This window comes from Pteronotus mesoamericanus, unplaced genomic scaffold (assembly GCF_021234165.1).
Source record: "Pteronotus mesoamericanus isolate MK-2021 breed Mesoamerican mustached bat unplaced genomic scaffold, CSHL_Meso_final scaffold_118, whole genome shotgun sequence".
Taxonomy (NCBI): Eukaryota; Metazoa; Chordata; class Mammalia; order Chiroptera; family Mormoopidae; genus Pteronotus; species Pteronotus mesoamericanus.
The window spans coordinates 3,658,764-3,685,751 of record NW_026555301.1 but is presented as its reverse complement, the minus strand read 5'-3'; the positions used below and the strand labels follow the sequence as shown (position 1 = coordinate 3,685,751).

The 26,988-nt window shown below is 42.3% G+C and overlaps 1 protein-coding gene and 1 pseudogene across 1 annotated transcript; both read left to right on the top strand.

Annotated features, from left to right (window-relative positions):
- Positions 1 to 4,310: 4,310 nt before the first annotated feature.
- SEC61A1 (SEC61 translocon subunit alpha 1) lies at positions 4,311 to 21,679 on the top strand. The gene is made up of 12 exons (XM_054587489.1): positions 4,311 to 4,458; positions 4,703 to 4,770; positions 7,481 to 7,546; positions 7,639 to 7,717; positions 8,661 to 8,792; positions 12,171 to 12,280; positions 12,569 to 12,722; positions 15,872 to 16,032; positions 17,541 to 17,738; positions 18,011 to 18,202; positions 18,819 to 18,895; positions 19,547 to 21,679. The coding sequence occupies exons 1-12, from the start codon at positions 4,452 to 4,454 to the stop codon at positions 19,731 to 19,733; spliced, it is 1,431 nt and encodes a 476-aa protein (XP_054443464.1). The 5' UTR covers positions 4,311 to 4,451; the 3' UTR covers positions 19,734 to 21,679.
- On the top strand, positions 9,103 to 9,875 carry LOC129081811 (chromobox protein homolog 1-like; annotated as a pseudogene).
- Positions 21,680 to 26,988: the final 5,309 nt, after the last annotated feature.

Sequence of the window (26,988 nt, the reverse complement as noted above, 5' to 3'; positions counted from 1 at the left end):
TTGAAAGTGTTTTTACATTTAGGTTACCAATATTAACAACCACGATGAAGCCTGGTTTCTTCAGTTATAGCTCCACTGCTAGCCTTACTCTTCATCTGTGTCCAATCCCAGAAGTTTACCATTATCCCTCCACTTTCTCTTCATGCAGCCCCATTTCTCTTCATCAGCTGTCTCCCAATATACTTTCTCTCCTTCTTCCAACAGTAATTGTGATTTTCAGCCAACACATAACTTTCCAGGATCAAACTACATTTCTCCAGCTCCTTTTCAAATATGTGGTCATAGACTAGATTATAGCCAATGAATTGCATGTCAGCAGAACTAATCTGTTCAACTTTCAGGTTCTGCATTAAAAGGAGAGGCATGCCAAAATGTAGAAAGGTGATGAGACATACTGGATTTTGTGGGCCACAACACCCCCCCTAGGGGAGTAGAACAGTAAGATATATTGTCACCTGGACTTCATTTGGTTTATACCAATTTTTAGAATCTCTTCAGCAACATACAAATTTTCATCCTAGCCAGTACACCACAAAGCTTACCAAAAGAATAACCCACTTCACTCAACCATCTATTTTTTAAACCATTGGATGTCCTGCCCTTCCTTCCTGCCCTTAAACATGGGTGACTTCCTCACTCCCATCACTCCCAGGGTCTTTCTTTATACTTTCTTCCTTGGAAATCACATCCATCTTTATAAAAGATGACTTCACACTCTTCTAAGCCTAACTCATCTCTAAGCACCAGTTCTGTTTATGTGACCCCTCTTGCCTGATCAATTGCTAACACATCAAATTCTGTATGTTTAAAATCAAACTCACAATTATGCCTCTGCCTCTCTCCATCTCTCTCTCTCTCTCTCTCTCCTCCTTTCTCTCATGCATGCACATGCACACACAAACGCACCACAGGGGTCAGAGTAGACCCTACTCTCATCCTGATTTCCCTGGTTTAGTAAATGGAATAAATGACACCACCATCCTGCCGGGAGTCCACCATGCTCAAAATTCTAAAGCAATGGCTACAATCAAAATGCTTGTAGAGACTAGGCACCATGAGAAGGCACAGGAAGTCAGCAGTCTACAATCCAGATGGTTCTCAACAGAACCAAACCCTGCTGGCACCCTGATCTGTCTTCCAGCCTCCAGAACTGTTAGAAATAAATTTCTGTTTATAAACTAACTAGTCTGTGGTATTGTTATAGCTGCCTAAACAGACTACAACAGTTTACATATGTTCAATCATTTTATAGTGCTTTGAAATAATGTTAGTTCTAATAAACATTTCTCTCATAAATCTAAAATATGGACATTTCCAGTACAACATCATTTATTAAGGATAAAACTCTTGAAAACTTTTTTCAAAATGGCTAACATTCCATTTCTATTTCTGTTACAGTGAACTTACAGAACTTACTGATTTTCAAACTGCTTGTGCAGCACTGGCACTTCAAGCTGCCCATCAAGTTTCACTTTTCATTACATAATTTGCAGTTCTTTGATGTGTGATAGCAAATAGTTTATCGAGAAAAATATGAATTACTTGACTTAGGTCTTATATTGCTTACCCAAAATTAATTAAATTTGATAACCTAGTGCCAAATTCAAACATCCAAATTTTTTTCTAAACTTTTAACTAAAGCTCCAGATTCTAGCATTAACACTGACACTTTTTAAACAAAAACCCTATGACTTTTTAAAAATTTTTGTAAAATATCCCAATGACATTTTAATGGAAATGTTTTTCAATTAAATATTTTTTGGCCCACCAGCAAAAGTTCAATACATTGTATTAAATGTGGTTCTAAGTGCAATAAGATCAACAAAAACTGTTATCTTCAAAATCTTGAAATTTGTATTTTAGGCATTTTATTTAATAGTTTTATTTTTTCAATTACAGTCTACATTCCATATTACTTTGTATTAGTTTCAGGTGCACAGTATAGCGGTTAGGCAATCATATACTTTACAGAGTGTTTTCCCGAGTATTTCCAGTACTCGCCTGGCACCATACAGTTATTACAATGTCATTGACTATGTATACCCTATGCTGTACTTTACATCTGCATGACTATTTTGAACTACCAATCTGTACTTAATCCCTTCAACTTTTCACCCAGTCTCCAAACCCCCTCCCATCTGGCAACCATCAGTCTGTAGTCTGTATCTATGAGTCTGTTTCTATTTTGTTTGTTCATTTTTGTTCGTTAGACTTCACATATAATGAAATTATATGGTACAATATTTGTCTTTCTCTGTCAGACTTATTTCACTTAGCATAATACCCTCTAGGTCCATCCATGTTGCTGTAAATGGTAAGATTAAGCAAAACACTAAAACTTTCTTTTTCTTAAAAGACTTCATTTATTTATTCATAGAAAGAAGGGAAGGGAGGAAGAACGAGGGAGAGAAATGATGATGTGAGAGAAACATCAATCAATTGCCTCTTGTACATGTCCCAACTGGAAGCCAAGCCCACAGCCCAGGCATATGCCCTTACTGGAAACTGAGCCAGAGACCCTTCACCTCCCAGAATGACACCCTACCAAGTCACACCTGTCAGGGCCAAAACACTTTTATGTGAAACATATGAAGCATCTTTGAGGATGATTTAAAACACATTGCCTTGATTACATTTTCCAAAAAGTTTTCTCATTGCAGTACATCTGTTTTGTAACAAGTGGGTCCATAGTACCCATGTCCATAATTATTCTTTTAGAAGTTCTAGTAAATATTTTTGTGGAAATCCTAATTATATTTACTTAAATAGTGCTAAATAGCCCAATAGTACCTTCTAAGTCTTTTTGATTGCTTTATTCTCACTTTAATAACATTTTGGGGAGTTTTAAGTTTTCTAATATTTAATACATGAAATTGTTTTAAATTTTTTACAATGCGCTAACAAAATTATTGTAAGCCAGCTATTCTCCTAAAACAATTAGTATTTGTTAACGCATGCAACTTAGCCACAGTCCCTTCAGTGCCACAGACCAAACTATGTCATCAATGTTTCTCAAATGTCACTACAACAGGAGGCCCATTTTCTATGGTACTATATCCTAAAACTGTCAGTACAAACCAGCAAGATTATATTATATTAAACCTTAATTTTAAAGAGAAAAGGGGCAAAAATCTCTCTTTAATCTTAAAAAGAGAGAGAGACTTCTTGTCCTACCAAAATCCTGAAAAGGAATTTACAAATCTTGGCTACCTGCTAGAAACGGGCGTTAAGGGAAAAGTAGAAAAAGCAATCCCTAAATTGTTATTGCAAAAAAGCATCTTGCCACATCTGCATCTCCAACTTCTACCGGTCCAGGTGAGAATTTAGCTCCATAAAATCTTCCCTAATCCCCAGCCAGCAGCCCTCACCACCTCCTCCTCTAATATTCACAGCATTAAGTCTTTTAAATATATTATTCACATGTTACCCTTGATTATAGATGCATCAAAAATAAATCCAAACTCCCATCTAGCATCCCTTCACTTACCCATTGTGCCACGAACATAAATCTTATTGTTCTTTTTTACATAACCTTTGCCTCAGCCAAACAGGTCGTCTTTACTTATAGATCTTAAACTGTCACACAGCCACGTCTCCCTCACAACGAATTCCTCAACCTGGAGCACCCTACTTCCTCATTTCTTCTTGCCGGAATCCGTCTGGGTTAGGTACAAAAGTGACTAACCTATTCCAGGGTGCCTTCCGGGATTTCCTAGCGGTCCAGACTATTTCCTTAGTAGCCCCAGCTCTTCTGACCGTCTACCTCTCCATGCACTCATCCCATTTGTCCTCAGAAGGGAGAGGCTAGGCAGGTGTTATTTCCGGGGCCCAGGACAGGCTGAATAACACAACTAATGAGTGTGTCCGTCCCACGAGCTGAGCTCCTACTATGTACCGGCACTTTGGTCGACGCTGGAACAAAGCCTGCTCAAAGGAGCAGTCTATTCAATGTTTTAAATGCAGTAAAAGGAGTGAAGTGGCCGGGGACTCCGCCCCGCTCGCAGAGCTGAGGGCGCAGGCGGCATCTATCATTGGTGCCAGTTTTCCCGCCAGCCAGCACCGCTTCCACCTCCTGAGATACAACAAGCCCCAAGCGCTGTGGCGTTGCCAAATCAGCTCAGACACACAGACCCACTCTCCACCGCGCCGCCCAGCCCGCTGAGCTCCCTCTAACGAACAGGCTTCGGGAGCCCCGCTGCATGACGGGAGTTATGGTCTCCTCGTAGGCAGTGTGGCATCGGGGCCAGTCTTCAGCGCGTGGCAGGAAGCGGAAGCGGCCTACGGCCTGCACCGGTCCGGCTTCCGCCCCGCCCCGCTTACCCCAGCGCGATCACTGACGTGTCTCTCGGCGGAGGTGCTGCGCCTCTTTGCAAGCTGGTCCGCGGCCAGCGTCGCCTCACGCGGAGCGGAGTGGAGCCGAAGCAGGACCCAGAGCCCGAGCAGCCACAGCCATGGCAAGTGAGTCCCTCGGGGCAGCCCTGGCTCCGCCGGAGTGGATCACATTCCCCCTTCCCCACACCGGTCCGGGCAGGTGCCCGCTCTCCAGGCCTGTCCGGGTCCCAGGCCCTCCTCGGGATCCGCAAGCGTTCCAGTACTCCGCCTGCTCCCCTGCCCCTTGCCCGAACACAGCCTGGGCAGGCTTGCCCAGGTAGCGCGAAAGGTTCTTCGAGCCCTAATTCTTCTTTTGTTTCTCCCATCCAAGTCAAATTTCTGGAAGTTATCAAGCCCTTCTGTGTCATCCTGCCGGAAATTCAGAAGCCGGAAAGAAAGGTGAGTTCCCCAAATCGCCGTCAGAGAAGGCTTCGTGAAACTCTGGGCGCTTGATGTTTCCAGTACAATTAAAAATGGCTTTAACACGCCAATGGAAACTCTTGTCTCCTTTCTCTTTTTCCTAGAGTATAGCTGTGTGTACTCCTTAGCTTTGTCGAAAGGTGACCTTCTTGTGTGGGCATTTCCATATAAATCATTTTGCTTTATTCGGGACATCTTTTGTGGATGTTACTCCAGTGAACAAAGTCTCAAGTTTGCTCTGTCCCAAAAATTTATTATGGCAGTGAATGAACGAGGCCTCAAAAGCCTCAGGATACTCAGTTGAGTTACCCTTCCATCTTCACCTCCAACTGGAGCAGATCATGAGTTGGATTTTTATAGGAGGTGCTCTTTGTAGCCAGCTGCTAAAAGGAGCTAAGAGCAGTCACTTTATTCTGTACAAATGAGTTTCTACCCTTTATGTAGGCAGCCAAATTAGCTAAGAGAAAGACATTTTGTAAACCTCACCCCCCCTTTTTTTTTTTACAGCAGGCACATTAAAACATGGAAATATAGAAATGTAGACTTATATTGAATCTTTGTCACAATTTCTGCTGCTATGTAGATACAGGCCAATATAGTGAGTGTTGCCAAAGTAAAGCTATCAGACAATGAAGAAAAGTTTCACTAGGTTCTTAAAGAATAGTAATATATTTTGTTTTAACATCCTTCTCAGAGTATTGTTTATGCATTCACATATATGTACTTGACATCAACATGGACGCTTGGAATCTTGTAGCATCCTTTTCTTTTTTTGGACATAAAACTTTTATATTGTGTAAGTACCCCACATCACTGCCTTTGATGGGCTAATATGCATAGCTTTTCCCTGCCCTACCCCCAGCATAGTAGAAACGGCCTGTATGCTCTAGAGGCAGGCAAGCCGGGGACCCACCCTTTATTTAACCTCTTACCAGCTGTGTGATATCAGCCTTGTAGCTTAAGTGTAATAGATGGAACAGTAAAAATATGTGCAGGGTATAGCAGTGGCTTCAGAAGAGATTAACTCTGGAAGATATGATGTCTGATGGTGGTTTTGAAGGAAGAATAGAAATTTTGTTGAAGTAAGGGAAAGGAACTCCAGGCAGAAGGAATATATAATGTGCAAAGAGGCACTGAAGACAAGCAGGCTAGAAAATGTTAGGTATAGTTCAGTATTGATAAGAATGTAAAGGGTAGGTGGAGAGCAATAAGAGCCAGACAAATTAGAAAATTGCTTTGGAAGTGGGGTAGAGGGATAGAGCAGTTTAGAGGCTTTTGCATTAGAGGTTGAATTATGGGATGGGCTAGGAAATAAGGATGGATTTAGGAAATCTTTAGAAGGTAGACTTATACAAGACATGGATACAGCTTTTGATGTTTTGCTGTTGAATTTGGCTGCATCCAGGAGAGACTAGGTTACTAACAAGTGAGGAGCCTTATAAAAATTGTCCTCTTTTTTTCCTGTAAAGAATTATTTCAGTACAAACCTGTTATGTTACTGGTTAGCCTTCCCTTGGCCACCTAATTCCTTGGTGTGATGTGATGACAGATGGAAAGAGGAGCATTCTCAAGAGCAGGAAGAGTTCTGTCAATTCACTAAACTTCACAGGGAATAGCTGAACATGGAATTAGCACCACCTTTTTATGGTTGTGTATTGGTGGCCTAAAGTGGTACACAGAGACTAGAACTTCTGAGCAGAGAGCCAGGACTCTGGCTTGAGCAAGCTTGCTTAGACTTCTCTACCACTCAAATTAAAGAGTATTTTAAGAACACAGTTTTGTTCACTTAATACTGTCACTCTCAGGGCATTTCCACATAAAAATCCTTAGTCTGCACAATATTACTGTGTTTTTTATTGCAGTGTAGGCAGCAAGTACTAATGAAGATGCTGAGTTTTAGAGACAGAAGACCCAGAAGAATTCCCACTCTACTGCTTAGTACCAGAGAGGATTTGGACAGGGCATCTAAACTTTCTAATAATTCTTATTAGTCATCTGTAAAATGATTTTGAAGTGTAACCTATCTTACATACATATCTGAAGAGAAGTGAAAAGTCTTAGACAAATATTACTATTAGGGAGTATGTTAAACTTGCAATTCTCCCTGCCCTCCCTCCCACATTGTTCCTGATTATACATTGTTTTACCCTTAAATAATAGAAAAATATACTACATATTAAACAATCACAAATTCCAAATTAGCTGATTCCAGAATAAGATTTTGTCAGTTACAAAACCCTTTCAAATGAATGGTGATGGCTCATATGTTGTAAGGACTTGTCTGGTTTAAGAATCTTTTTCTATCATAACATTCTTTGATTTTGGATCTGATCCTAAACTGTTAATGCTAGTGGTTAAGAGCACATGCTTTGGACTCAAACTCACTTCATCTACGGGATTTCGGACAAAATACTTGTCTCTTCTAAGATTCTGTTTTCTCATTGTAAAATAAAAATAATAATGCTATGTAGAACAAGGATCATATGACATGATGCATATATGAAGGTCTTTGCATATGTGCCTTGTACATAGAAAGCCTGCAATGCATATTCTTTTATTTTGGTACATGGTTTGAAGTGTTCAAGATTTACATTTCTGGTGAACAGGCAAAGGGGTCTGATCTGAGTCCATTTCTATTAATTTGCTTATGAAAATAATTTATTGCCTTAAACCATTCTCTTCTACATAGATTCAATTTAAGGAGAAAGTGCTGTGGACTGCTATCACTCTCTTTATTTTCTTGGTATGCTGTCAGGTAAGCACAGGTTTCCTGTTCTCATGTGGAGGTGGGGGTCAGAAAGGGCTGGAAAAGGTGTGCTGACTCCTTTTCTCTCTGCTTTTTTCCAGATCCCCCTCTTTGGTATCATGTCTTCAGATTCTGCCGACCCTTTCTATTGGATAAGAGTGATTTTAGCCTCTAATAGAGGTAAAACTCTGGCTCTCTGTACCTCTTTCTGTCCAATGTAGGCTTGATGCACCTCCTTTAGTTAAATTACAGGCTTTAGCTTTATGTGGAGTTCAGAGTGTATTTGGGAAGAATGTTAGTGTGCTGTACTGAATAGCCTTAGTAAATGACAAATTCAGCACCAAGGTATATCATGTTCAGAATTGCATGTGAATGCAGTTACAGAAAACCTGTAATAACAAGATTAAGTCTATGTCATAGAAAATAAAAAAAAATAGAAAAACTAGAATGCTTTTTAAACAATGAAATAATATTTCCCATCTTTTCTCATACTGTGATAACCATTAGAATATATAATTTGTTTCTCAGTTGCATCTTTTTCATATCTATAGGTTACATGTATGTGTCAATATATAACAGTGTGTTATATACTCTAATTACCTAAGGGGAAAGGATTTTGAATTTTTATATCAGTACTGCTTTTGATTAACTTATGTTTTAAATACAGTTCAAATTAAGTTTCCCATCAATTGGAAGTATGTTAGCATAATGGAAGTATTTATTCACGACCACATACAATTATACAGGCTTCCTTTTCAAACTCTGGAAAATATTCTAATGTTAGCCTTTTTATTAACTGATGAAGAGACAAACATTTCTTATCTCTGCAAAACCAGAATGAATCTGTTTATGGTGAATTTAAATGCAGCTCTCTGTTTAAAAGCCATATGACATCCAAAACAGAAGTAAGATGTCACCTGGGAGACTGAACAGAATGAATTGAATTATACCGTGAACATTGATTTTTGGGGGGTTAGTCTCTAAATTAAATGCTGCTAACAAACTGAAGCACACTGGATTTTGTATAAGGAGTACACAGTCAGATTGTGCTTATTCGTTTTTCTTAATAATGTGTTGCTTTTCCAAGCTAATATGGACTGTATTTTGCCTCTCCTGTCCTCAGGCACACTGATGGAGCTGGGTATCTCTCCCATTGTCACCTCCGGCCTCATCATGCAGCTCTTGGCTGGCGCCAAAATAATTGAAGTTGGTGACACTCCGAAAGACCGAGCCCTCTTCAATGGAGCCCAAAAGTGTAAGTGAGATTTTGAGTTTCTGTAGTTAAAAATTTGAATTTGCTATAAAGTTTTGGTCATCAGAAGAATTTTTGCTTTGTACAGTGTAACTTCCTTGGCCCACCAATCCTGCAGGTGCTCCAAGGCCTGTGTTAGCATGAAAGTACTTCTCCGTGCAGGGGTCCTTTGGCCGGGACCTGTGGTATACCACTTCAGTGAGGGCCTCGACTGTGGTCACCTGGCCTGTTGTTTTTCTGCGCACTACTTTTCCATCCAGCCCAACACAATATGCCAGTAGCATGGCAGCAATTCCTCTCATGCTCTTGGGCACTGCTCTGAGCTGCGTCCCTCTTTATACTAGAACTCTGGTGGGTGCTATGGGGGAAAAAATAAAACAAGAAGAAAGTGTAAGTGGTGCTAAAAGAGGAAGGAGAGAATATGTGGTGGAAAAAGTTCTCAACTGTGGAGTGGTAAAGGGCAAAGTAGAGTAACTCCTAAAGTAGAAGATGTTCTCAGATGAGAACAACACATTGGAACCTGAAGAGAACCTGGGTTGTCCTGACCTCATTGCTGAGCTTCTGCTGTCACAGAAAACAGCACATAAGAGCAGATAAATCAGAGGGAGGCAAGTGCAAAGCTGACTCTGATTCTGAAAATAGGAAGAGGAGAGCAAACCACAGAAGAAGAGTCAGAACAGCCATGAGGCTTTGCCCAGGGTTTGGAGCTGGAATGGATTATTAGAGCTACAGAATCCAGTAGGGAACTCACGTTTCTGATGAAATGGGGAAACTTTGATGAGGCTGACCTGGTCCCTGCCAAGGAAGCCAGTGTTAAATGCCCCCATGTTTTCATATCCTTCTATGAGGAAAGGCTGACATGGCATTCCTTGCCCTCAGAAGATGATAGCAAAAAAGATGACAAGGATTAACTCTTTGGGTACCAGCCCCCGTCTCATCTGAATGTGGGTTTCAAATGGGGAGGGGAAGGAGTTCTACTCAGACAGCTCTACTCAGTTTCTTCATCTGTAAAAATGGGAATAATGATATTTGCCTCACAGCAAATAAGTGTTACTGGTAACACTTAACACTTAACTTGTCCTAACAGCATAGAGATGGCTTGAGAAGATGTCCTTTGAAGAACCAGTATAGTTTCTGTACCCTACAACAGGCTTTGAAGACATTCCATGTAATATAGTTTGCACATCCATCCCAATGGAGGGGAAGGAGGATAAGCGTTTCAAGCGACCTATTCTGTACTTTGCTGAGAAAAGCAAAGGGCCTTCTATTGGTGTGTGCAGAGCAAAAAGATATTGTAGAGTTTCAAAGAGCATCTCGACAACCTGCAATACTATTCCCAATAGTATTAACAGCATTTTCATAGCATAGCATGGATGTACAATAGTTTTTAGTTCTTATTGATATATTATTCAGGATGGGTTGGTAAGGGAGATAGGTAGGATTGTTTTTGTTATAATGTGGGCCTGGTTGGGGAAATGGTGAAACAATGGAAAGAACAAACAACTATTGATTCAGTTCTATACCCAGAATATTTCATCTTTACCAAAAATGTTACAGGCAATCTAAACAAGAACTGTGAGAGACTGTTTAAAAGCTGTGAATGCCCAAAACTTACAAGCCACAGTGTTCTCTGCCTGAGCATAATGCTGTTCCCAGCAAAGAACTAAGCCAGCTGATAAGTTACCAAAACTGCCAATTTGGGTATAGAAACTCGTTGGGAAGGGAAAGTCTTTTATTGGAGCATATACATAGGTAGGTAGATTATTCTGTTTTAGAGGTGCTAATTCTTGAATTTGACAAGAAGATCCTTTCTTTTCCAGTTATGAAGTTATAAATAGTAGAGAGAGTGTGTGTGTGAACTTTTGGAAGAACAATGGTACAAGGTACTTGGATGGGCTGGACAAGGCAGCGGGGAGTATGTCCCTTGCCCCAAAGGCTCCATCACTGAGTGGAAGGAGCAGGGCTCAGAGGTCTCCCTCCACTAGCCACATGTCCTTACTACTTACAAGAAGATGATATGTACTTCAGAGATGTAAGAATTCAGTGGAATAATAGTTGTGAAACATTCCTCAGTACTGGCACATAATAGGTTTGGGCTGGTGTTGTTTTTCTTCTGGGAGTTTAAAAAGATTCAACTTAGGGGAAAGGTGATCCTCTAACCCAGCTCTATTTACTAGCTTTGTGACTTTGGACAAAGTTAGATGACAGCTCTACTCAGTTTCTTCATCTGTAAAAACAGGAATAATAATATTTGCCTCACAGCAAATAAGTGTTACTGGTAACAATGACCAGTCATCAAAATGATCCATGTCAGCCTCTGACTGAACTGAAATATATTAATTAGGAAGTGATGGAGTTTTCTACCCAGCCATAATTTTCTTCTACAACCAGCATGTGGAAAAAATCTGTTTAAGTTAGTAGGTTAAATAATTGAGCAAAAAAGATTAATCTGATTTAAACTTGGAAGTTTCAGACACAAATCAGGATTTTAAAACATATACATGAATTATTTTTCAAAAGCACAAATTGTTTTTTCTTTCATATTGACAACTTTTTAAATTTCTTCTGGTTTGAGAATTCAGTGTCACTGAGCAATTTTTTAAAAGTCAAATAGGGACTATATTTCATGGGCAATCTGAAGTACAATTTTATTTTATTAGGTTTGACAAACTAACCAGAAAAGCTGAACTTGAAGCTCAAACTCATACTTAGAGATTCACCTAGTATTGCGGAATGAGTAAAAATGTGTTGATTCCATTATGCCAACAATACAGTATTGAATATAATGATATAAAAAACAAAAACAGTCTACAAAAAAGAAAAGCTATCAGGCCAAGAGCATTGTGGCAGAGGAAATGGGACAAGTTACTATATCGATGCCATCATGAGGGACTTTTTTCTATAAAAATAAAAATTACATATGAACTGGGAAATGATCCGTTTATTCCAAAATTAAACATCTGTGTTCTGGACCCGGTAGAGGTGGCCCAAGCCTGTAGTTCAACTCAGGAGCTCTCCAGAACCCAAGCAACTTGATCTGAGCTTGGATGCTGTCTTCAGTAGATACTGCTCCCTGATTTGTCTTCCATAAAAACCAGATTTGTCATATTTCAAATCTTTTCCTCTCCCCATCACTGAAAGGAAAGTGCACTTTGGAGGTGAAATTAAGGAGCTCATCTTTTGTTAACAGGCATTGAGTTATCGTATACTTTGATGATATGACTATTGGGTGTTTCTTAGACCAAGCTCCTTGGAGGAAGTATTAGTATTCTTCATTTTTGTTCTTCTTGGTGCCTTGCACAGAGTAGGTGTTTAATAACTATTTGCTGCATAACTGTGTAATTTCCCACTTTGAGAACATAGTTTTCTTTTGATTTCTAGTATTTGGCATGATCATTACCATTGGCCAGTCTATTGTGTATGTGATGACGGGAATGTATGGGGACCCTTCTGAAATGGGTGCTGGAATCTGCCTGTTAATCACCATTCAGGTAATTGTTATGCTAACATTTCCCCCTTCTGAGTAGCTCCTCATACTCACTTAGACTTTCCAAATAAAAACCTGAACGACACATAAAAGAAACTTACTTAAAGGAGCCAAACCACCTATGTTGGCTCTTTTAAACTCACCAGAAGAAGGGTTTGCTCTCCATTGTCTACTCAGTCTTTAGTATTTATATCAGAGAAGCCCTTTACTAAAGAACAGAAGAGTTATGCCTGTGAGGAGAAGGAATGAAGTCTACCTAGGTTTTTTTACTTTTTTTTTTTTTTTTTAATAGCTCTTTGTCGCTGGCTTAATTGTCCTACTTTTGGATGAACTTCTACAAAAAGGATATGGCCTGGGCTCTGGTATCTCCCTCTTTATTGCCACTAACATCTGTGAAACCATCGTATGGAAAGCATTCAGCCCCACCACTGTCAACACTGGCCGAGGTAAGGGCCCTGGGCTTTCTGGGGGCAGGAGGTGGTAAAAAGTATTAACATGTGCAAAGCAGAAGATGAAAATTCCCCCGTTCCAAGGAAAAAATCACCTCCATTTTAGGTACATTACTTATTATTTTTCTGTGTACATCTGCAAAATTTTCTTAAACACAGACAGGCTTCTGCTTATAATGATACATAACCTACATATTCTACTACATCAGAGTATTTCACAGACATTTGCCATGCCAAAGTACAGAATCCTGCCTCATTCTTCCTAGCACAGTATGGACTTCACAGCAAGTATGATGCAGCATTTCTTTAACCAGTCTTTTGATGGACTTGTAGGACATTTCTAGTTTCAGTTGTTGCTACAAAAGAAACAGTGAACAGCCCCATACGTTCATGTTTATGTATTTTGGCAGTATTTCTCAATGAATATGTTCCTTTTTTATTTTTTCAATGATTATGTTTCTAAAAATGAAATTACTGAACCAACATCCTTAGTCATGCAAGGGACAGCTTTGTGAAAGAGACCTGAACTTGGAATTCATCTCCTTGCTGTTCTTAGTAGTACTATGTAAGTGGCTTTGGGCAAATCCCTCGACCTCTGAGCCTCATTTGCCAGGATGAAATGAGAAATAACATGAAGTGACATGATGCCCAGCCCATAGTAGATCCCTATAAAATGGTAGTATTCTATGCTGTATCCACAAAGAGTACCAAAGACATCTTGTTTCAAAGATGTTTTTAGTAATTTCTAAACATACAGAGAAATATGATTTCTTAGGAAAGGCAGTCAGCATTTTTTATCATTAAACATGTTATTTACTTGTAAGAATCCTTTGATAAATAAATATTCATGCACATTTGAGTGTTTTCTTTGACCTGAATGCTGGAGACAGAGTCCTTGGCTCCAAAGACCACATAATCTCAGTGAGACTGAAACTAGGTCCCTGGGCACATGAAGACCATAAGTGCCAAACAGATTGCAAAGGAAAAAGGGTAGCTTAAGGTAGGGAATGTCAGAGAAGAGTGGGCAAAATGAAATTTGATTCCTCCCTGGGCACTTCCTGGAACTGTAGGAAATCCAAGGCAAATGGCTAGACTTGGGGCAGAAAGCAGGTCTTTTCAGGAATGGGTGTGAAAAGCAGGAAGATAAAGGATAGGAGTTAGGTATATGGCAAGATCATACTATAATTGGCCTGGGGGACAGCCTGAGTTAGGAGAAAGTGATGCCAGGATGGAGCTAACATAGAGCCAAGCAGCCACTTCTGCTCAGGAGCAGACCAGTGAGGCATGGAAACGAGTCTGGATGCAAGAATTCACCCCAGACTGGAGTGGAAGACAGAGAATGCAGTGTCATGATGCCAGCTGGCAATGTTTGAGAACTGCCTGGAGAAAAGGTGCCACCAGGCAGGGTGATTCTACGGCCACGTGAAGTAAAACACTTCCTTGTTGCCAGAGATTCTGCAGGTAGTGAATTTCCAGAAAAAAATTTTGTTAAAAAATAGAGCTAGAGCCTAAACCTGGCATTGCCTTTCATTCAACAAATATTTATCAGGTGCCTATTAAGGGCCAGGCACTGTTCTAGGCACTGGAAATACAAAGTAGATAAACCATGGGTTATGTGTATGTCAGGTGTTACCGCAGTACTGAGGAGAACAAGACAGAGGAAGAAGCTGGGAATGCCAAGAGTGATGTATAGACTTAGGGTGGGTAATTTAAGTCCTGAAGAAGGAAGGGAGCCCTGTGACTGGGAGAAGAATGTTTTATTTGGGGGGAACCAGCAGGTCCAAGGCCCTGAAGTAGAAATGTACCTGTTGTGTTCAAGGTCAGTGTATGTTGCTGTGACAGAATGAACGAGGAGAGTAGTTAGCTGAGATCACAGAGGTAACAGGGGAATGTTGAGAGCTGGCAGAGCGTGAACAAGTTCCTCTTCCTTTCTGGGCAACCTGGGTGTCATCCTCTATGAAATAAGTCTTTGTCTTGGCTCCAGCTTTAAGATCCCTGAATTCTGTCCATTGGTTATAAACAGGCCAATGCTTGTTTAACCTGACCAAAAGGAAGGGAGGATGGGAACTGAAGAAGCGCTGGTAATTAGGATAGAGTGCTTCCACAGAAGCCCCATCCCGGAGGCTTCAAAAGGGATCAGCAGTGATGCCGGTATATCCTAATGGTCCAGGAACAGCCAAGGGGAGAAGCAGCAAGTAGTTCCACCATCATGTGTTAGAAACTTGAGGAAAGTGCCCTCACAGGGCTGTACATATGGTGCACTTCACAGTAGTGATACCAGGACCTCCCACCTGCCCACAGAACACAGCTCTGAACATAGCACTGGCTCCCTGTATGAGGCCAAACTTTTGTTGTGGGATAGTGACACTATCCTGGAAGGATACAAAGTAATGCAGTGCCTCTATTTCTTACTTTAGCTGAGATTTTTTGGGATTTTTTTTTTAACTTTAGTAATTTCTTGAAAATTCATAAGACTTCTAGGCCGTACTAATGCCGTGTGCTCCCAGCTTCTTCTCATTTGCCTCTGCTGCCTAATCCTCAGGTCTGGCACCCACTCTTGTTCTTGATTCCTTCAGTCCCTCAGTTAAGCTGCTCTGCTTCCTGGCTGTGTTTTCCTGGCTATGTTTAGCACTGTTTCATATGGGTGTATACTCTGACTGGACCAGGCCTTGTGGTGGGCATGCATGTTATCCTTCATGCTTGATCCTCAATGTAAAGAGCAGAGAAGTCAAGCCCCCATCTTGTCAGAGGCAACCTGCACATCAGAGCTGGGGATGCTCTACTGCCTTGGGGTTTTCCAGGGAAATGGATGAAGTAGCTGTGAGCCTGCTCTTCAGTGTAGGACCCCTTCAGCTGGAGTACAGCAGATCCTGCTTTTATGATTTTATAATTGACGATCATTCCACACATCTGTTGGCCATTGACATGCATGCCAACAAAATGAGTTAACTCAAAAAAGGTAGAACCTGTTTCTGCAGGTTGAAATCTCTACAGAAGAAATAGAAATGAGGGATGAGAAAACACCTCTGTACCCCTGTGGTTATAGGATTAGACACTATGAATCTTAAAAGGAATTCTGTTTTTCTCTTTGGCCACTAAGAAGCTGTTTGTCTCTTTACCACATGTGTCCCCTCCTTCACCAACAGGGATGGAATTTGAAGGTGCCATCATTGCACTATTTCATCTGCTGGCCACGCGCACTGACAAGGTCCGAGCCCTTCGAGAGGCTTTCTACCGCCAGAACCTCCCCAACCTCATGAATCTGATTGCCACCGTCTTTGTCTTTGCAGTGGTCATCTATTTCCAGGTATGTCCAGACCCACCATGGGGAGCTCTGATGGTCCACATTTAAGTTTTGGAATACCTTGGTGTATACACCCCCACCCACACCCCAGGGGTGGTGTACATCATCATATAGTATTGAAGTGGTGGGATGGCATTCGAAAGGAGCAAGTTTCCATGGGAGCTGGATATGTGTGTTCAGTTGAGTCATGGGGACCTCCCTGAACTAAACAAAACTGAGGCAGATGTAACATTTCTGAAATTATGCTCCTTTGGGTTGGGCCTAGCAGCAGATAAAGAAGATCTGTCTTTAAGTCTTTGTTCAAGAGAAGTGAAAAAATCTCTGCACCAGCTGGTGTGACTAAGTGGATTGTTTGAGTGCCGACCTGTGAACCAAGGGTCCCTGGTTCAATTCCAAGTCAGGGCATGTGCCTGGGTTGTGGGCCAGGTCCCCAGTAGGGGGCACACGAGAGGCAACCACACGTTGATGTCTTTCTCCCTCCCTTTCCCTCTCTCAATAAATAAATAAATAAATAAATAAATAAATAAATAAATAAATATTGTTGTAAAGAGAAGTGGAAAATCTCAAACTCAAGCCTCATTGCTATCTTACCCAAAGTTTATAGAGTGTAGTTAGTGTCATCTTAGAAAAGGTCCTTCCTCTTGAAAGCTCTTTATCTTTCAAATTATTAGTCTGTGTCACTTCTGAATAAGAGACCTGAGCTGTCAGTTGCTTTTCTGTAGTTGCATTAGTCTTCGTATTTTTTCATCAGCCATTTTGCATTCTGATATTTATTGAAAAGAAAGGATAGCAGGGAAGAAGACAGTTTAGTGCTTGTAGAAAGGTACTGTATACCAGCCAAGTGCTTTTTTTGAGGACCAGAAAGGTCTATATTTCAGCTGAAACTTCTAGTCACATGCCTCATTAATAAGCTGTAGCGCCACAATCAGCTTGGTGGGTATTTGTGGCTAGATCATTAAAAATTTATTTTAAATCCTCTATATTCTGAGTCCTGTTCTAGACACTGCAAGTTTGTAAAAATAAAAGAAAACATTTCTATTCTCCAAGGATTTCAGAGGGAGAGGCTGTGTTCTAAGAAAAGCTTAGCTTTTCTGTTTATGAGTTAAAACATCATAAAGGGCTGTCCTGGGGTTTGAGGTGGAGGCCATAGTGACCGTGTTTTGGGGCCAATGTACAAGTATAGGAGAGATAACTACCAAAGAGAACCACTGTTAGGACTTAATTGGTCATGTGCCTTTCAAGATCTTGTATATTCCACATTGATGCAGACTTAAAGTGGTGGACTTTGTTTGACAAAAACAGGGTTATTTCACTGTGCTGGGCTTCGGTGCATTTTTTAAGCCTATCTTTCTGGGAACCCTCTGTTAACGTGACTCCAAGTGCAGTGGTGGGTCAGGAACGGGCATAGGAGCTCTAAAGTCAATGTAGGCCTGGCAGTCCCCAGCTGGGCTGTGCCTGTGCAGACACTGGAATGAGGCATTGACAGCACCTTACTCTGTTTGGCTTCTCAGGGCTTCCGAGTAGACCTGCCTATCAAGTCGGCTCGTTACCGAGGCCAGTACAACACCTACCCTATTAAGCTCTTCTACACCTCCAACATCCCCATCATTCTGCAGTCTGCCCTGGTGTCCAACCTGTATGTCATCTCGCAGATGTTGTCAGCCCGCTTCAGTGGCAACCTGCTGGTCAGCCTGCTGGGCACTTGGTCTGTAAGTATGGCTGGTTGAAGAAATCAGTTTCAGTTCTGTTGCTAATTGCCATGGTGTGTGCATCCATTTGCACTCGCTTGTGACCATTTTACTTTTTAATCACACCTTTTACAAATTCAGCACATTAAATTTTCTTTTCAGTAAGAAAACTGCACTGCACTGTGGACACTTGAACAAAATTGCATTCCTTTTCGTCTGCTCAGAACTATTTTTGTCCTTATGCTAAGGCATAATGAAATAGCACTCACAGGCTTTCTGTGTCTTCTTCCCAGGATACATCTTCTGGGGGTCCAGCACGTGCTTATCCAGTTGGTGGCCTTTGCTATTACCTGTCCCCTCCAGAATCTTTTGGCTCCGTGCTAGAAGACCCTGTCCATGCAGTTGTGTACATAGTGTTCATGCTGGGCTCATGTGCATTCTTCTCCAAAACATGGATAGAGGTCTCAGGCTCCTCTGCCAAAGATGTAAGTATGAGTCACAATTTAATTAAACCAGGAAACTGTAGCTCTCACCTGTCACTTGTGTAAGGGGTCTCAACTTGTCATCTCTTCTTAGAAAAGCGGGCCGTGAACACACACAGCCGTTTCCTCCTCTTTAGGTCAAAGAGTGTATGGACGTAAATGGAATCTAATTAGTAATTAGTGTTTGCCTGGGGAGCTGGAGCCAAACTAAAACTAGAATTTGTCACATGACTTCTTTGCTGCAGTTTTTAAATTATCTATATAAATATTGTTAGTAAGCTGCCCTGGCTGGTGTAGCTTAGTGGATTGAGCACCGGCCTGTGAACCAAAGAGTCACCATTTTGATTCCCAGTCAGGACACATGCTTGGGTTGCGGGCCAGGTCTCTGGATGGGGGTGCACGAGAGGCAACCGCACATTGATGTCTCTCTCCCTCTCTTTCTCCCTTCCTTCCCCATTCTCTAAAAAATAAATAAAATATTTTTTAAAAATTAAAAACAATATTGTTAGTATGCAGAAAAAGGAAACCTGTGAGTGTTTAGTGCCACCATGAAATATCTACCCGGCTTTCAGTTTCCAACTTAAAATTGAACATTGTCTTCTCCTTGGGCATCATGCAGGTTGCAAAGCAGCTGAAGGAGCAGCAGATGGTGATGAGGGGCCACCGAGAGACTTCCATGGTCCATGAACTCAATCGGTGAGTGCTGGCCCTAGGTCCCACTGGTTTTCTATTATTTGTGGTTTTCTTACACTTTGAGCATCTTGATGGGGCCTAGGGATTTCTGGTTAATTAAATCTTATCCTTGGTTACAGGATAGAAAAGATCCTTGTATCCACAAGAAAACCAGCATTGTAAATTTCAGATTGTTTTTCCTATCTCTAGCAGGGGCAGTAGGAAATTTTGTTCCTTCTCCTAATGAGAACTCTCTGAAACCTCTCTAGATTCAGGAGAAATAAAATGTAAGCCACATACAAAATTCTAAATTTTCTAGTAGTCGCATTAAAAAAAGTAAAATTTATAATTAATGTAAGAAATACCAGGAGATATTTTATGTTCTTGTTTTTGAAATCTCTTGTGGCATCTGTAATATCTCATCTTAGACTAGTCACGTTTCACTAGCCACATGTGGCTTGTATGGCCACTTATTGGACAGCAGCCCTAGTCTAGACCATTAAGGTATGTGAGAGGGTGACGTTTCAAGGAGATAGTAGAGTGACCTGTACAGGAGTTAGGTTTCTAAATCAGAGGTAAGCATGTCAGACTGTCCAGCCCTACAGGCAGGTGGCCTGAGTCAGGGGCAGGCCATGCTGGAGGTGACCCCTTGCCGATCGGTCTCCCGCTCTCCAGGTACATCCCCACTGCCGCTGCCTTTGGGGGACTATGTATCGGGGCTCTCTCCGTCCTGGCTGACTTCCTGGGTGCCATCGGATCTGGAACTGGGATCCTGCTCGCAGTCACAATCATCTACCAGTACTTTGAAATCTTTGTAAAGGAGCAGAGCGAGGTCGGCAGCATGGGGGCCCTTCTGTTCTGAGCCATATCTCCCCTGGATCAGGAAGAGCCATGCTCTGGAATTGCCAAGGAAGCGGGAACAACGAATCCATCATGAGGTGCTGCTGTGGCATGTGGACCTATGTGTATTTTTTTAATTTCATATTCTTTCATTCCACTTTGTAAAGTGCTAGAAATTTCCAATTTGAAATTTTGCTTTTTATTCTGGCATTGGCAAACTGACTGTTGAAGTGAGGTTTTATTCAGCTGGTGGCCAGAGGTTAGAAGGATAAAGGACTGTCCTCATGTGTCCATGTAACCTTTGTTTTAACCTTTGCACCTTCTCAGTGCCATAGGTGGCTGCAGTCATCCCACCTATTCCCCAACAAGGGAATGTCTTACTGGTTAGAAGCACAAATGTTGAAAGGACTAGGTTTTATTATAGTAGCAGGGTGTGAGGCTGGGAGGAGACCATGTGTTTTCTGGTACATGTGGGTGATTCACTAGCATGTCCCCTCACTGTTAGGAGTAGAAACATCTGCTTAAAACTTGTTCTCTGGAAGACACAGTTGTCTTTCCTTTTTAAAGTAGTTTCTTTAGGACAGAGCTGCTTTTAAAAGAGACGGATGAATTTCCTGGAAGACCTTCTTAAGCTCTCTGCTCTTTTTTTCTGCTTGTGAAGTTGGGATACTTTAGCTTTATAAAATTGTGCCTGGCCAAGCTAGGCAAACGTTGTGTGCCCCTGAAGACCCCTGAAGTGATGTCTGTCCAGTTCTTCCAGTTGTCAGTGGACCTAGTACCCCGTGGATCCTTCACTCCCCTCTCGGCCCTAGCAAAAGGAGGCACCATGGCAGGTGCTCAGACTTGAAAAGACAGTGACTTACTTGGTGTTCACAGGCCACTACCATCTAGACTGAAAGCTTCCCACTTGTATTTTTCAGAACTAATAGCAGAGTGACCTCTGCAGGAGTTATTTTTATTGTGCTTAGGACCACATGCAAGTAAGGTAAATGACAAGATGCCACCGATCTCCTCTCAACTTCCCCAGAAGAGAAGGTTGCAGGCCCTAGAGCTCTGATGCAGTCAGGGTCAGAGAGCTTGTGTTTTTCATAAGTTGCTCTAATGTTTGATATGAAAAGATTCATAATTATGTGTAAAATAAGTTTGAAATAAAAGGTGATCTAGATCTTAGGAACTGGAACCTTTTCTAAGACCTTTAGGGTGGTCCCTCTCAGGGGACAGGCGCCTGATAGTGCTTGACAGCAGGGACAGCAGAGTTGGGCACTGCAAGCCTGAGGGATTCTTGCCAGAGGATGCCCCAGTCCTAAGAAGGGAGTACCAACGGTAAGTGCAGCCCTGTGGAAAGATTTCCCACCAGTAGTTGGTACACAGTGGCTTCCAAAGCACAGAGACATGGTCATAATTCTGTAGAAGTGGCAAGCTTGACACCTGGTCAAGAGGGCTCCTGGGAGTCCTCACTGCCAGTGTTAACCAGAAAGCAGACTGACCAAGGGACAGGAAGCAACTGTTTCAAACCACCCAGCAGATCAGCTACAGAAACAGGATAGGCCAGGCTGGTCTGTCCACCCCCAATCCAGGGCGTACAACCATATCACCCGTGGCCTTGTCAGACCCGGTCTTGAGTGGAGAGACCTGATGCCTTCCCTGCACTTAGTCTGCTCAGCCCCTCCCATGGGAAAGCTGTGGCCTCTGGAAGGCAGGGCGGCAGTCCCCAGGCTCATGGGCTATGGTCTGGGGAGTGCTGGGCCTCATTGGGACCCCCACAGCCCTGCCTGAAACCTGTTAATCATCAGTGGGGCCCTGTGAGGCTGATGCTCATGCTCTGTAGTTAATGACCACAGTGGACGGGGGCTGACTCAAGCTTCCAGGGACTGTCACTGTGGTCGCCAAAATGGCATAACTGAGATAAGGTGAACACATAACAAATAAAGCCAACTTTTTATAAGCCATTTGCTCATGTTCTTTTGGTTTTTCAGTCCCCTTTATTTCCAAGAAGGCCAGTAAGAGAAGACACTTGAGGCTTGTTTGGGTCCTCATTTTGTACAGGATCCCAAGGTCTCCCTAGGTGCAAGTTCCTCCTCAGAAAGATATTTTGCCTGGAAAACTTTCTGGCAGTAGTGTCAACCACATGCTCAAGCTTTTGGTAATTTGAAACACAAGTGACAGCAGAAGCCCTGGTACTGGGCTGGTGTGCAGGCTGCTTGAACCCCTCTGAGGACCTTGGGAGTGGACTAGTGTGTCCTGTGAGGTGCAGAATCTTCCCAGCAGAAGCCCATGGCCCCATACCGCCCCGTCTTTTAAGTCCAGGCCAAGGGGTGCTGTTACCATGGGCTGTGACAATAGGCATTAGTATCTTTCCGGTCACTGATTAGGAGGCTGGCCTTGGCCAGACCTGTAGGTAAACCAGGAAAGTCTCCACCCTCGACCACAGCATCATGTGGACACCAATAGCAGGCATGGTGGCTACTTCCCTAAAAATGTGCCATGCAGGAAAGTCTTCTAACAGTTTTTACTTGAAGCCAAATGAAAGACTATGTTTCTAGGATAAGGAGAGGAAAAAACTTCCCAGTCACCCAGATTTCAAAGCCAACATGCTTGTCCTGGATAAAGCCTAACACCAAGTCCTCCGCTCCAACTCCCTGACCAGTACATCCTCAGTGACCCATGATAGAGGCACTGAGGCAGAAGCCTAGTTAAGGAGGAAGGTCCTGGCCACCTGTCATCTTGGTTCACTGAGATAGTGTTGGCCAGGGCAGGATGTCTCTCAGGCAACTTGAGGGACAGGTATTAGGGCATGGCCCCGCAGAAGCCAAACATCAGCAATGTGCTCTGAGACTGCCCCAGGACAAGATGTGCAGCCGGTCTGCCCTGTGCTCCCTCTACATTGCTGGCCAAGGAAGTAGGCTCAGAGCCACAGAACAGGAGCCAGCAAGCAAGCACTGTAAAATGCAGAGACAGGCAGCGTGCTCTGTTTGGTTCTCCAGAAACACAGAAAACCTGCACCCAGGGAAGCACTATATCTTCTCTCACTGCCTGTGCCTGCAGCCAGACCAACCTCACCTGGGCATAAAGCCAAAGGAGCCCACATTTGAGCTGCCACATATGGTTTGGGTGCGAGGCTCTGCCTTGACTCACTGTGGGGCCAAGATGGTCACTGCACCTCATTTCCCATCTGTGCACTGGAAGCTGACCAGTGCCTCCCATTTGTAATGGGAATAACACTCTTCTTTTTCCTCTGGGGGCAGATATTATGATAGCTCATCCACCACCCCTACCCCCTAGCTGCTAGAGGCCATGGGAAGAAACTGCTTGTCCTGGTTTTATAGGTACAGAAATAGAGTATGACCAGAAGTCACATAGCCTCTTAGGAGCACAGCCAAGACAAAATGCTCAAGGCCTTCCTACTCCAAGATCCTGCTTGACTGCTGGGCCTGTTTGCAGGTACCTTTGATAGAGGACTAGTTGGGAAAGGAATGAGGGGCTCAGGGAAACCACCCACTCCTAGGACCCTCACCATGCTGCTTATAGCTGGGTCCCCATGCTCTTCCCCATCTTCCTCCTGCTGAAAGCCCTAAATGGGTGCAATTCACTGGGAAGAAGTCTTTGGGAAGCTCATGTGCAGTGGGGAAGATGGTTGAGCTTCCCATCTATGCCCAGAGAACAGCATGTCTTCTTGACATGAGGGCCAGGGTGGGTACGTATGTGATACCACCTGAGGGTCAGCAAAAGCCCCAAGTGCAAAATATTTCAACACCCACCACTTCCTAGTTCTGGAGAGTCACAGTGGTAACCCCTTAGTGGCAGTGCCCACCTCATTCCCCTGCCTCAAACCCTCTGGGATGCCTCATCACTCTGCCCTAGAGCTTTTTGGCAGCATACCTCCACAATCACCCACTCCTTTACATTCAACACATACTACAGAGCCACTAGGGGTAAATGGGTCAGGAGCTGCTTCTGCTCTCAGAAAGCTTATGTCCCTGCAGTAGGGGTTCTGCAGCATCCACCAAGAATCTGGGCCTTTTCCTAGTTTCCCTCACTCTGTCCTGCAAAGTCCAGTTCAGTGAGGCTAGAAACATGTAAATGTCCACCAGTAGAGAGCTGGCTAAATTACAGCACCTCCCTCCTTTGGAAATGAACTAGTAGGACATTCTTTACATGCTAAGTTAGAAGAATCTTCAAGATGTGCTGTTGAGGAAAAATTAAAAAGGCAAGAAACAGAACAGTATATACTACTGTTTGTATTTTAAAATGGGAAAGAGAAAAAAAATAGATTACATCAGGAAAAGACCTAACACTTTCTTATGAAACTGAATATATACCTACCCAGGAGAAGTTTTAAAATGTTCATTGCAGCTTATTCATAATAGCTGAAAAGTCAGAACAGCATGTCAGTAGATGAGTAAATGGTGGTCACCCATAAAATGGCCTCATACCTAAAAATCAAAAAGAACAAACAAGATACATACCAGCATGTGTGACCTTGAGAGCATGAATCTTACTGTCCAAAGCAGATTGAAAGAAATCTGTTGACAACAGTACACACACACCATATGATTTTATTTTTATGAAGTTCTAGAGCAGGCAAAGCGAATCCATGGTGAGAAAAACCAGAACACTGTTGCCCCCAGTGTGGTGAAGGTTGGAAAGAGGCACAAGGAAACTTTCTGAGGTGAGAGTTACATCATTGAGAGGTTTGGGTTTCACTGGTCAAAACTCATTGAATGATGCACTTAAGGTTAGGGGACTTCACTGTGTATAAATTTAACCTTTGAGGAGGGAATGAAGAAAAGAAGGGGAAGTGTCAAGTCAAGGAACATGTATAAAGGATCCATGGACAAAGCCAAAGTGGGGAAGGATTGAGGGAGGGAGGTGTGTGGGGGGAGTGGGGACAGGGGAAAGTGGTAGCAGGAAAATGGAAACATGTATTTGAATGATAAAAAAGTTTTTAAATATTTTAAAAACCCACAAACCCAAAAACCCAAAAAACCCCAAAAGCCCTGCCATGTGGATCCAGGCCCAGCACCCACAGCTATCAAACCCAGATTGCTTTGTAACTCCTAACAGGTAGCCCAGGCCAGTCACAGGCAGCATCTGGCATTGGCCTGAACTGGAGTTCATCCCAAGAAGCCTCAGAACCAATACACCAGATGGCCAACTTCAGACCAAAACAGAGTACCACCCAATATTCTCTACAAGTTGGCCACACAAAGGGAGGTCTTGGCAGGTACCAGACCCCAGTGGAAGAATCCCACTGTGTGGAGTTAGTCCCAGCAAAGCTTATACACTGTGGTCATGGCCAAGCTTCACAGCCAGTGAGCCTAGGGGTCAGTCCCACCCACTGATGTGCCAAGAGCAATCAAGGCTCAACTGTAACAGGAGGGCATACTCAACCCACACAGGGACACTCCTGGAGCGCCTGGTTCAAGTAATCAGGTATACTATGCCATGGGGTCGCATAGGACACCCACTACATAAGGCCATGCTACCAAGACTGGGAGACATAGCAGGTCTGCCTAACATGGAAACAGAGAGGCAGCCAAAATGAAAAGACAAACATGCCCCAAATTAAAGAACAGGAGAAATCTCCAGAAAAAGAACTAAATGAAATGGAGGCAAGCAATCCACCAGATACAGAGTTCAAAATGCCAGTTGCCAGGATGCTCAAGGGACTTAAGGGAATAATAGATAACGAAGAACTTCAACAAAGAGATAGTAAGCCTAAAACAAGGACATAGAAGGCATAAAAAAGAACTGGTCAGAAATGAATAATACAATATCTGAAATGAAGAGTACATTAGAAAAAATCAACAGCAGATTCGATGGAGTAGAGGATTGAATCTGTGATTTGGAAGACAAGGTAAAAGAGCCAGCTAGAATAGCAAAAAGAAAAAAAATTAAAAATATAAGGATTTTTACGGGACCTCTGGGACATCAGGGGTAATAATATTCATATCATAGGGGTACGAGAAGGAGGAGAAGAGAGCAAGGGGCTGAGAAACTATTTGAAGAAATAACTACTAAAATATTCCCTAACCGGGTGAAGGAAAAAGACAAAGTCCAGGAAGGGCAGAGTCCCAAACAAGATGAACCCAAAGAGGCCCAAAGTAAGATATATCATAGTTAAAATAAAAAAAGTTAAAGACAATCCTAAAAACCTCAAAGAATCTTAAAAAAACTGCAAGAGAAAGACAATTAGTTGCCTACAGGGAGCTTCCATAAGATTGCCAACTGATTTCACAACAGAAACTTACCAAGACAAAAGGGATTCTGTCCTGATATATTCAAAGTGATGAAAAACAAGGAACTTCAACCAAGATCACTGTACTCAGCAAGGCTATCGTTAAAATTGAAAGAGAGAGAGCTTCCCAGACAAAAGAGAGCTAAAGGAATTCATCACCTCCAAACCAGGACTACAAGAAATGTTAAAGAATCTCCTTTAAGGAGGGGAAAAACCATAAATATGAAAAATAAAATGGTAAAAACTATATATCTAAAATTAAGCACTTTATATAAATGGATTAAATGCTTGAATCAAAGCAAAGGGTAGCCTTGGCCAGGTAGCACAGTTGGTTGGAGCATTGATCCATACACCAAAAGGTTGTGAGTCTGATCCCTGATCAGGGTACATACCTAGGTTGCAGGTTCAATCCCGAGTCAGGGCACATAACTAAGTTGTGGGTTTGACCTCTCAGTTGGTGCACATACCTAGGTTGTGTGTTCGATCCTGGGTCAGAGCATGTATAGGAGACAGCCAGGCAATGTTTTGATGTTTCTCCCATTATGTTTCCCCTCTCTCTCTCCACCCTCTCTCAAAAATCAGTAAACATATCCTTAGGTGAGGATTAAATAAAAAAAGACATAAGGTAGCTGGATGGTTAAAAAAACAAGACCCATACATATGCTGCCTACAAGAGACCCTATTCAGATCAAAAGGCAACAAAAACTGTAAGTAAAAGGATGGAAAAAGATATTTTGTGCAAACAGAAACAAAAAAAGAAAAGCTGAAATACATTAGACAAAATAGACTTTAAAGGCTATAGTAAAAGACAAGGACATTACATAAGGATAACAAGTCAATCCAACAAAAGGATATGACTCTTGTAAACATTTATGCACCCAACATAGGAGCACCTAAACATATAAGGCAGATATTGATGGATGTAAAGGGAGAGATCAATAGTAATATAGTAATAGTAAAAAAAAAAACAAAAAAAAAAAACATCCTTTAACATTCCATTGACATCAATGGGTAGATCCTCCAGAGAGAAAATCAATAT